Genomic DNA, 12036 nt, shown 5'->3' with positions numbered 1-12036 from the left:
ATGCGGGGGCACGCGAGACACGAGGACGCGCGGGACGCAGGGACGCGCCGGACACGGCCACCGCCGCGCGCCACCCGCCCCCTCCCCCGCCAGCCCACGTGCGGCGCGGCTCGCACCACCCCGCCCTCCCCCCCCCGGCCCCCGGCGGCCGCGGATTGGCTGCGGGCCTCACGCGAGCCGCGCAGAGGGGAGGTGGGGGGGGCGGAGGGGTTGGAGGCGGGGAGGGAGAGAGAGAGAGAGAGCGCGCGCGGCTGCCCGCGAGTAACCCCGCCGCCGCCAGCGCCCCGCGCGACCTTTCTCCTGCATCGGCGGGTGACGCGGCGGCCCCGCGCGCGCGCCCCCGGCCAAGATGGCGGCGCTGAGCAAGTCCATCCCCCACAACTGCTACGAGATCGGGCACACCTGGCACCCGCGGTGCTCCTGGGCCGTCCTGCACGTCACCCAGGGAGCCCTGGCAGAGTCCCTCCGCATCTACAGCACCCTCTACCTGGTGGGTCTGCGGGGGGGCCGTGAGGGGAGGGCCTGGCCTAGGGGGAGGGCAAGGGCCTGGGGGGCATGGTGGGAGGGCAGGCCGGGGGAAAGGGCACCAGAGGTGTCAGGGAGCGGGCAGCCTGGCGTTGATTTTGGGTGGAAGGGCATGACGGGTATCAAGGCGGGGGGAGCCTGGCCTGGGGTAGATGGAGAGGCTGCAAGGGATGGGAGGGGGGAGCCTGACGTGAGGTGAGGGGTGTGTGGGGAGGGCAAAAGGGGTGTCAGAGCGGGGGGAGTCTGGCCTGGGGTGGGGGGGGAGGGCATGAGGCGTATTGAGGGAGGGAGGCTGGTCTGGTGCGGGAGGGAGAAGGGTATGTTGAGGGAGGAAGGGCCGGGGAGATGTCAAGGTGCAGCCTGACCCTGGGGGGAAAGGGGCAAAGACGATGATTTAGGGGGCAGACTGATGCTGAGAGAGAGAGAGAAATGGTGTGATGGGGGCAGCTGGGCTTGAGGGCAGGAGAGTGTAAGGGCTGTATGGGGGGGACAGCCTGATGCTTAAGGTGGGAGGGACAGAAGAGGGAGGTGTATGAGTTGGGTCTGGCCTTAGGAAGGGAGAGGAAGGGTGTGGGGGGTGATGGGGTCCGGTAGCATAACAGATGCTGTGACAGGGGTGATGCTGGTGGGGTGCAGCCTGAACACAGTATATTTGTCGTTTTCCAGACCTGAATAAAAAGGCAATATTTGCCTGGGAGGCTAGCATTGTATCTTTGGCAGTAGCAAGCGGGCACGTGTATTACTGTTGGAGACACCTTGGTAATCAGTGGTTTAGGATCAAGGAGGTTCCGTTGTATAATGAAGCAAGGCTAAAAAAATGCATTAAGGCTAAAGGAGTCTAAGCATTCAGAGAGCATCCTACAGATGAGGTATCTTAGGCTGAGCGTGCGGTTAGACTTGGTTATATCACCTCAGTCGCGGCTGGGCTTGCTTCCAGCAAATTGGGGCGTAGGTGGAGAGTCGGGATCTATTTGCATCCATCTGTGTAAACGTGTCCTGAAGGCTGATCTAAGCTGGAATCGCTGCAGGTGAGCACTTCCTTCTGTCCCCACCTCTGTGTTTCTCCCGTAGTGGTGCTTGGAGGATTGAGCTGGCCTCAAGCTGAATCTTAAAGGAAGAAAACCAAGTAGTTGAATTTGTACTTTCAACTCTGTACCAGTGCTGGTACAACAAAATTATCAAGCTAGGTAATAAAGAGAAGGGAAGGAGCGGGATTGCAGCAGTCCTGGCATAATTTGTTTAAGTAAGGTCTTCGTTGAGTGAAAATTGTGACAGCATAAAATCAGGTGATTAAAAAAGTTAATAACTGGTAGCAGTGTAGACCTAAGGAGTCATGGTCATGTCTGACAGTGAATGTTTTCACTCTGAACTGACACAAACAGAAGTGGCAGCTGTTTGTGAAAGCATACAGTGAGCTGGATCAGGAAACTAATACAGGGAAGAACATTCTCCTCCTCCTCCCCTCCTCAGTAATTTTTTCTGTGTATCTATTTTCTGATCCAGTTTGCTGTGTGGGAGCATGAATACTTGTACCAGCAGAGAATGGGCCTGAGCTGAGCCATGAGAGGTGTTGTGGTGATCTGTCAGGTTGGGGAGCTTAATAAAAAGCAGCTTAAACAGTTCTGCAATTTAAAGTTCTGCATCAGCCAAGCCTGGTAAAGAGGTTCCTTCTCATAGCTATGCTACGGTTCACTCAGTTGTGTAGTCATGGGTTAGGGGAAAGCTCCCCCTTTTTGTTTCTTTGAAAAGAAAAACAAACCCCCAAATCCAAAATGTTTTCCCGATCTATTTTACATTGTGGCCCCATAAGCAATATTTTCTTAGGTTTTTGATGACGGTGTTTAACTTGACTTATCAGAGTGATCTAAAGCTGAGCTGCTGTAAAATCTTGCTGCTACCTAAAGAGGGAGGGGGCACTTGCCTTCCTTTTCTCCCAGACACATAACTCTACTCCTTTCTTTGTGTGCTCTCGGAACTCATCTCTCCTTGAGCAGATCTGATTTGTTCAGTAACCCAGAAGAGGTTACTACTCTGCATTTAGCTGGGGTAATTTTCAGCTGCATTAATGAATTGAAATGATTTATTAAGCAGGGTTTGATGAGCACCAGAGCCAGTATAAGATAAAGAGTCAAGGGTTGCAGTGGGGACTGCAGAGGAGGAAGCAGAAGCCTTGGACATTAAGTAGCTGGCAGGAAAAGAACACTCCTGACTTAAGAGAGTCATCACTAAATTCATTTATGCTGGGCTTTATGCTTGAAAACCTTATATTTGTAAATGAAATATCACAGTTGGGCAGTACAAATGTTCGGTCCTGTTCTGTATTCTGAGATTCATGTGCGGGGATGAACTTAGGTTATTTTATCTTTATAGTTATGTCAGTGTATGTTCAGAATGTTTCTGGAACTACTTAGTCCCAGTCCTTTGTACGGCTCAGCAACAGAAAATTGCACTTCATTTTTCTGTGTCAAACCTGTAAAGTGGCTTCTGCCTTTGTTCCTCCTGTTGCCACAAGCTGATAACTAAGGAAAGTAGATGAAAGAGTTTCCTCTCACAAAAGCTTGTGTGGAAATGGATGAGGATGAATAGATGAGAATAAATTGTCAGAGGTCGCTCTGGGAGAGAACGTGGTTAAGGACAGTTACAGTCCAGAGTCCAAACTCGTAACATCTACACCCCACATCTCTTAAATGTTTTGCTGCTCTTCAGTCAATGAGAAACTGATGGAGGCAAATTAGGTGGTGCTGGTATTTGATGAGTAAAATACTGATTTTCAGTAAATGGGTGCAAAGAGTCTTTACCCTTAAGTAATGCTGTACTTTTTTTTTTTTTTAAACTGTGCTTGAGTATTTTTTTTTAGTTGGAAAAAATATAATCTTCAGGTATCATACTTCCACTGCCTTTATTTTTGCTCCAGTACAAATTCATTGCTTTAGCAAAAGTAGGTTTTGTACCTAAATTGTATTGTCCTTCCCCATACTAAGTGGCCGACAGGAACGCCTATTTCATAGTTAAGACTGCTTGTATTTCACAAACTAAGTGTCCTAATGTGCAAGTCTTCTGAGACCTGCCTTTACAGAAAAAAAAAAAGTTAAAAATTGCTTAACACCTATACCCCCAGAAGAAACAATCGCCTATAAACTTTACAATTACACTTAAAAAAAAGAATACCTGCCGTGTTATCTTAAGAAAACTTTACTGAAAAAAGTCCTTTATCAGAGTTTGTTGTACTTTTTTCTGTCTATGCTTCTGTTTTAGATTACTCAAGGCTAAAGAAAATGTGAAGGTGTATTCTTGTGTTTTCATAGTTGAAGAGTTCAGACTTCTAGAAATTCACAGAGGTGGGGAGAAGAGCATGATTTCACAGGGAAATAGCCTAAAGCTGGGGAAAGGGAAACGAGAGACTGGAATAGATTTGAATTGTCTCTGCTTCTGTTTCCCAGGATTTCTCTTGATTTCACATGGGAAATCTGCCATTCATCACATCCGTTATAGGAAAGTCCTCTCTTTCCTGAGGGTTTGTAGGCTTTAGGCATTTGTTTGATGATGGTGCATGTTTTGCGGTAGGTGAATATGCTTAGTTGTTAGTATGAAGACTTTGTAGTATATCAGAGGTAATTGGATCTGGTGGTAACATTTCCTCTTAATCTAAATAAAGTAACAATCATCTGTTTGATACTTTGCAGTTAAGCTAAGTCTTCTAACTTTTTGCCTGTGGGATGGCAGGAGTCATTTGTGTCATTCACCTTTTCTTTCTCATAGTCTGATAATCTGTTTTCTTCACTAATTTAAGCCAGGTTCCTTCCCTGCCTCTCCAACCTAACTTCTGCCCTTTCCCTCTTGAGCACAGGCTTTCCCCTCCCCACCAACACCTCTCCTGCCCTTCCTCCCCAGTCACCGGCCCCTTCCCACCCTACATCTGCTGCCCTTCTTTCACCAGTGTGCCTCTGCTGCTGAATGACACGGCCAGGGCACAGTTTGAGCACGGTCTCCTTCGTGGTTCATGCTGACTGTTAGTTTACTCCTGGCTCTGTCTCCAAACGCCTCTCTCCGATACAGATCTGCTGGTGTAGAGAAGAGGAGCACCAGGCCTAAAGCAGCCTGGATGACCGCGGGTCTGTTTGACGTGTCCTCTGGACTAGGGGATGGTTCAGCCAATTATTTAGCAGAACAGGGGTAATCTGAGTCTGCTATTCCAGTACATTTTTTGATGATCCCTGGGGCTTGCTGTATTTTATTGATTTTTTTAACTTAATTTCTTCTCATACCCTTTTCATAATGATTTTGTTCTCACTTTTGATGCTCTTTCCATGCTCATTTCATACTCATTTTCTTCTAATTTTTAATATTTTTCATACATGTGCTACATCTGCTTCCTCCTGTGTATGTAATAGCTTTCAGGTTCTTAGATGTCAATTGCTTCTCTTTCTCTCTGTGTCAAATTTTTTTTTTTCCTACTTAAAATTCCAGTACTCTTGTCGTCCTAGGCCCTCTTTGACCCCTGAGTATCTGCATTCTTTCTCTTAATCTGTATTATTTATTTTGTAAGCTCCCTAGGGCAGCATTGTATATAATAGTGTTAAAGACACAAATGCTATCATCAATTGTACAAGGTGTTTTTTCTTCCTGTATAAATGTGGGAGGGATATTCGTACTAGTACAGCGTGGGCCAGGTAGTCTTACACAGCGCAGCTGGCAGGACTCTTCACAGATGAGTCAGCGATTCACTGGAGACAATAACAAACTTAGTGATTGTGCTAATGAACTGTTGGATGGAAGACAAAATTGCCAGTCAAAGCTTGAGATGAAGCAAAATGAGTGTTGTATCACTTTCCTGCCTGTATCTACATTGTTGTAGGATAGGGCCAGAGGTTGACCCCAAGGATGGATGGGGCACATGGGCCATGCTGCTGCTGCTTCAAGCTCGCTTCATGTATGGTTTCTCTCATGGGGGAGCTTTTCGGACTGGTCCTGAGCAAAGCTGGGGAGCCAGCTAACACTAAAACAAATCCTGTTTTATCTGCCAGGGTAGACATAGTCATCATGTGTCATCTTTCCGAGGTGTGCGAGAAGACTGTACTGGCCAGGTTGTGTTCTAAAATATTCCAGAGTTGCTGGGTATGTTAAAATTTGGTTTTTGTTTGTGCTGCAAATAATTGTGTGTTTGGAAGTGGGGCAGAGAGACTAAGAATGGTGTTAGTATTACCCTTGAATCTGCGTATGTATGCCAGCTTGGATCTCTGGGGTAGGCCATCAAGAAACTCCCTTTTGTGGGGACCATAACCTGGAGTTGCTGTGGTGGTGGTTTGTGATTGCGTAGTGCTGGGATATCTGATCATCTTTGTGCTGGGCAGTGTCCCGTATCTCTGTGCCATGTTATGAGTGATGTGTAGGTCAGTGTGTTCTTGCCTTTAGATTCCTCTGGAAGCTGGGTTAAATGTGGCTAAAATTAGCATAAATGTTACTAAAGAAAGAACCTGATTGTGACATCTTCATTCCAGGCTGTGACCGTTCTCCTCTGTTCAGGTGGCTTTTGGGTCACACCAGTAAAATTCTTTTGTAAATTGAATCTAAACAAAAATAGTCTTTTGCTAAGATACTGATAATTTTTAAAGAATCAGTTAATCAGTTCCGGTAGACTGAAGAATTTATGCTCAGAGGTGCAAGGAGTAACCTGGAGCCTGCATCGCGGTACTGGTGGAAACCAAGGAAAGCTCAGCCTTGACTGCCTGACAAAGATCTTGGTAAAGACATTGCAAATACTGGGAACCAGCAAAAATCATTGAAGGGACTGTTTATCAAGGATAGAGATGTAAATCTGTTCTCTTAAGTTGGTACAGCTGTATAGCAGAGTGCAAGAATTTCAAGGCAGGAGAAAAATAATTGGAAATTATATTGAGTTAGATTTTTCAAGAGGAATGAAAAATAACCTTCTACTTATTTAAGTACGAGGGAAACAAATGGTGAAAATAAGTCGTCATGGAATGAGAGTGATGCCAGTATTGAAGGTAATTTAGATGTCATTCAAAGAGTACTGTTCATTTCTTTTTTTAGTTGGGTGAATGTTATGGAAAATTTTTAAAAAGCCAGACCAAAACAACCCAGTCCCCTGATGGTGATCCTCCTGTAACATCTCACAAGGGACAGAGGAAGTCAGAGAGCAGGAGGCACATGCTCTTCCTCAGAGTATTGCAGGAACTGACTTACGAAATGAAAAAATCTGGAAGCTAGGTTTTGTAATCCGTGAAATCAGGGAGGAACCAGCTAATTGAGGAGAAACAAATCTGAATGTTTAAGAGGAGACGTGAGAAACAAATTGCTGGTTTGAACAAGTGTCTTTCAAAACCCAAGTGTTACCTGAAGGCATTTCAAGATTAAGTTACTCCAATGTGCTTAAAAATAGTTTTTATAAAGCAAAGGAGTAATATTCGTGTAAAATTCATACAAAATTGCAAACGATTGTGAAAGAACATGTAAATAATTTAATATAATTAGGAAAGAAATCTGACATCAGTCTGTAGCTCTGCCTGGTGTTTGAGTAATCTGAGAGATTTTCTTAACTGGTTTAAATACTGGGCATTGCTTTGCTTTTAGCATGCACACATTACTTAAGTTATAAAATTTTCCCTGCCTTTTTAATGACTTTCAGTGCATGTATTATGTAAACCATCTACAGAACATTATTGATTGTCTCTAAGTTTGCATTTTGAAGATGTCTAAATGTGCCAGATAGTCACTCTTACAAATGTCATTGAACTCTGCCTTCCTGGGGATTTGGCCAGGTGTCTGAATGTTTCTGTAGCTTTTTAATTTCTTTTTTATTTTCTCTTTTTAAATAAAAGTTTGTTATAATGTGCTTGATTTTAGTTGGATATTGTGCAGGAATGAGAAAGAGATGATAGTGCTTTTATTCAGTTTCCGTCAGTCTGTGCTGTATATGTTGGCAAATGTCACTAAAATTTGGTATAGGGCTAGTGTTCTTAAGAAATACACTTTGTACAAACTTAGGAAATGGTGGTTTGATGGAGGAGGGAGAGAAAAAATGATGTTGTACACATGATGGCAGAGTTGGTGCAAGGTCTGTGGTTTTTTATTCTGCCATGTAACCTGGCAGGCTGTGTACGTTGGTCAGCCAATTAGCACATTCATTAAGTCAAACCTTCCTTTGTGCGTAATGCCTGCTGTGGAATCCATGGTTCAGGGACATAGGTGAAGACTGAGGATGCTGGAGGTGAAGCTCAGCTTGTTGTGGTTGGATGATGATTAGTTGTAGGCATTACATGACACATCGTTAAAATAATAATGCATGACTGATGGCTCTGAACATGGGAATGCTTGTTTTGGAGTCTCGTGTTTCTTTTCTGCTGGAACGCATTGATAGCCTAGCTCAAAGTCTTACACTAGACTATATAGCTGTGTTTTAAGGGTAGTTTTGGAAATGCATATATTCTTTCCATGATTAAGACAGAATAAATCAATCCTGATTTCTTAGTTCCATAGGGCTTAAAATTTGTATATGAATACTAAATTAAAAAAAGAAAGGGATTCAGTAATGCTCTTCCACAAACTGAAGGGTGTCCCGAATCTGGTGGACTGATCTGTTATAACTACATTTTCATGTTGGAGAGTCAAAGTGCAGTTGTGTGAATTCTGTAGTTAATGCTAGAAATTTTTTTCATGTATAAGAACATTTTCTATCTTATCTATTTCAAGGTGGTAAAGGCCAAAGTGTTTTAGTGAGAGTTAAATCAGAGCTTGTTTTAAACAATAGGGAATTGGGGGGATTACCATCGGAGAATAAATCTGTGGTCAGTTTGCATAGAGTTGATGAACAGAATAAGGAGAAATCTTTCAGTCTGGGCTAGGTGCATAAAAGTTAATCAGCTGTTTAGGGTATCATTATGGTGCTTGTATATTCAAGGATTTCGGAGGACAGGTTTGTGATCATGACTTTTGCTGTAGTATCTGTCATGTATCAGTCCTGCTGTTTGTTCTCTTTGTTTACAAGTAATTAGGGTGTGAGGTTGTCTTCAAAAGCTTTTTAATGCTGCCAGGCCTGCATTAAGGCATAACTGAATCGAATCGTAATTGAATTTTGGGTTTCAGGTTTTAAACAGTTGTGTGCAGAAGGGAGGGAGGGAGTTATTTTTCATAAAAATAAGTCAGAGTCTTTCTTTTCAGTTTTCCCACAGGTGTTAATGGGACACCAGGCAGTGCTGGATCTTCAGGTGTGGGAAGGAAATCTTCTTTCCCCCATACTTGACTTATCTTATTAAAGAGGCTTTACGTGACCACATTCTTAGTACCAAACTAATTGTGTTTGAGGCCAGAAATATTTTCTATGGAAGTCAGGCTGGCAGGTGCTTAACCCTCGCCTCTTCCTCCTGTGTGTCTGCACGGCACAGGTATCACACAGTGACAAACGAGGTATATTTAACCGAATAAATTTGTCACTTGGACGTGTTATTAAAGAGTAATGTATTTGTCTTGTCTGACTGTAGCATGCTAAAGTTTGGTTGTCTGAGGACTGCAGTGCTGTGATCTATCTAAATTTCATCCAGGTGCATGAATGCCTGCCCTTATAATTACAGTATCCCGTGATACACAGACTACGTAGTTTAATGGTCTCTTCTGGGTTGTAGTTGTCACGTACAGCTGGTTTACCGATGAAGCCAATACAGCAACATAATGGTAATTTTCTTAAGCTATCTCCATTTGAGCTATTAATTCCTTAGATTTCCTCACTTCCTTAACATTTCAGCATATAGTTACACGTATGTTACTTTGCTGTCATTTAAACAACAGAAGTCTACTCCTGTATGAAGGAGAGGCTTGGAATTTTGTCGTACGGGTTTGCAAAACACTTGAAAAGTAGCAATAGGCATTTAAAATATTAAAAGATTCTTTCATGCCTGCATTATGGTATTTGAGTGCTTGAACATTTTCTGACTGCTTATTTCTTAATACTTTAAGATATCTGATATTTTTTAGAGTGAAGTCTGTTATTTTCACCGTTTTCCTGAAGCATTTTCTCTGCTGCTTTTTTTTCTAGCTCTGTTTTTTGTTTTTAATGATGAAATATCTAGGATATTTGCTTCATGTTTTTTTCCCCCATTGATTTTTTTTTTCCTTCCTTCTAGCTGCGATTCATTTGTTTCTTATTCTGCAGTATGTATTTTCTGCAGACTGTGTTGGACTGAAGGGAGGTCAAGACCTGGAACTTGCAGATGCAAATAGAAGGGAATTGCAAAGTTTTAAAAAACTTTGGACATTCTTAGGCCATCTGCTCTGCGACAGTGCATGATTTGTTAAATTCCCTTTTGCTCTTACTTGTTGAGTGTTTGGGCATCTAGAAAAGTGTTTCTTATGGGAGATTGGGAAAGACAGGATTTGTTAGTTGACTGTATTAGAAGATGAGAATGTAAAAATGTTAGCAAAGGGCTCCCTGTCCTTTTTAGAGCTCTGGTGGCTTCAGCTCTGCTGATTTGAGAGAGAAGATAGTGGAGTTAAATTGCAGAAGGGCTGCAAAGGCTGTTACAGGCAAACAGCTCAGCTGCCGGTGTGGACTGTGGGTAATGAGTACGTAAGTCTCTGTTTAATACTTATAGGCCAAGTAAAGATTGCATCTGCAGACTGTACTACTGCTTAAAGTTTCTTTTTAGTGCATAAAATGTCATAGTGTGGGAAAACTTAAATTGCAGTGAGAGGGAAATGTCAGTTTTCAATTTTGAAATGTGGATTTTCTTTGTTATTTTTGAGATATCTTGGAATTCTTGGAAATTAAGTTACAAGGAGTGGTTATACTCTGACTCAAATGCTTAGTTCTTAGTAGAGCTGGAATTTTTCTTGATGAATAAATAAATCTTTAAAATTAGGTAGATATTTCAAACCTTTGCTGTCTTTACCTACAGAGAGCAAATCTGCTTGAGAAAGTGCCATTATCTAATTGCTACTTTAAATGCTGGTGACAAGTATCTTGGTTTACGTGATAGAGTTTTTATGGTGTATTGGCTATATGGTGGACTTTGGTTACTTTAGGTCTTTTATTTCCTTTTTAGTCTCTTCCCTAGAAAGATATGTGTACATGGTGACATTTTGATTTTAAAATTTTGTCTGTCTTGTTCTTTTTCAAATGGATGGTACCTCCTGTATATGTAAATGAGAAGTGAAAGCCATGTGCTTTCTATCTGGGATGGAAAATGGTGCAATCAGTGATACCTCTTAGTATCTGTGAAACTATTCCACAGTCTTACTGGTGTATTTTTTTTTTAAGAAAATGAAAGGTGGTACTGTACAGGAAAGAGTTGTCTTGGTTAAATATAAGTTCCATTGACGGGTGGAGTTGTTAATGACAGTCTTTATTCAGAGAGTTGTGTAGTCCTTCTGTATATCCTAAGGCCAGGTCATTAGGTACCTTGAAAATAAGAGACTGAGTGACTCAATGTTTTATGGAAAGCCAGAGTAGGAAGTTGCAGCAGATCTGGTGTGTTCCTAAGCCGCTGTTAGTCAAAGGGGATGCTGGAGCGTTCTTTACCCTGAGGCAGGTAAGGCTACATTGCTGTGGTCTGCCTGGAGAGCTCACAAATAAGTGAAACCTGGGTCTTAATCTACTGGCATTCAGTGGGGTCTCCTCTTCCTGGTTCCAGAGACTTTTGGGGCAGTCTTCTACTCAAAGAGAGTAGTAGGCAGGAGAAACACCATGGCTTCAGAAATAAAGTAGAGGGAGAGGCAGCCCTGGAAGTGGATTGTTCTTTTCTCTCCGGTGAAGTCATGGTTTTACAGTGTTGTGAGGAGTGTATTGCTTCTGTTCCCTGGATTACGGCTAAACTGGGTTAGGAGGTGAGGCAGCATGAGGTTGAGGGGAGGCAGCATTGCGTCCCAGTTTCACATAGCCGCAAACACTCATGGCATTATCTGTCACAGCAGTGTTCCGCTCATCTTGCGGATGTGCTGTACTATCTTACTAAAGGTGAAAATCTACAATAATTTGTAAGCACTGAAGAATTTTACTTTGTAAAATTCTTGTCAGTCCATCTCAAAAAGAGAATAGTAAAACTAAGAAGTTATGGAGAATAGTAACAAGAGTAATGGGAGATGTGGAGCTGGTTTTGGCCATTCCTGGATACGCAGTATTGTTTCAATATCAATTTATTGTACTAGTGCACAACACCCCAAACTAAGTTTTACAGCTGTCAGTACTAAGGCCCTAATGCAGACAGCCGTGAGGTGCCTGAATAAACGTGTCCTAGGATTCATATGCTCCTTTTGTAGCTGGAGAACTGAGAACGTAATGTCAATGAGATGTTCATTTCTGTCTACCTGTCTCTACAGGGAATCTTGGGTAACTTACAGACCTTCTGCTACATCTGTTAACACCTTCATGCAGATTAATAGTTTGCCAAGGAAGTATCTACTGGATGTCCTGATGTCTTCTCCTTCCATGCTGCTATCTGCTACTGACACCCACTGCTAAGCCTTGCTAAGAATTTGGCCTTCGTCACGGTGTCCTCCCAG

General features: G+C 42.9%; 1 protein-coding gene across 2 annotated transcripts in view; it reads left to right on the top strand.

Annotated features, from left to right (window-relative positions):
- Positions 1-286: 286 nt before the first annotated feature.
- The window catches only part of TMEM135 (transmembrane protein 135), a 185744-nt gene continuing 173994 nt past the window's right edge, over positions 287-12036 (top strand). For both annotated transcript variants that reach the window (XM_086739648.1, XM_086739649.1), the window contains exon 1: positions 287-490. In XM_086739648.1, coding sequence (XP_086595774.1) covers positions 350-490 — 141 coding nt within the window. In that variant the 5' untranslated portion in view covers positions 287-349. The remainder of the gene's footprint in view (positions 491-12036) is intronic.

The sequence above is a fragment of the Chlamydotis macqueenii genome, chromosome 1 (genome assembly GCF_036417535.1).
Source record: "Chlamydotis macqueenii isolate bChlMac1 chromosome 1, bChlMac1.mat, whole genome shotgun sequence".
Lineage (NCBI taxonomy): Eukaryota > Metazoa > Chordata > Aves > Otidiformes > Otididae > Chlamydotis > Chlamydotis macqueenii.
Note: the sequence above shows the minus strand (reverse complement) of the source record. Positions and strands in the feature narration are given on the sequence as shown.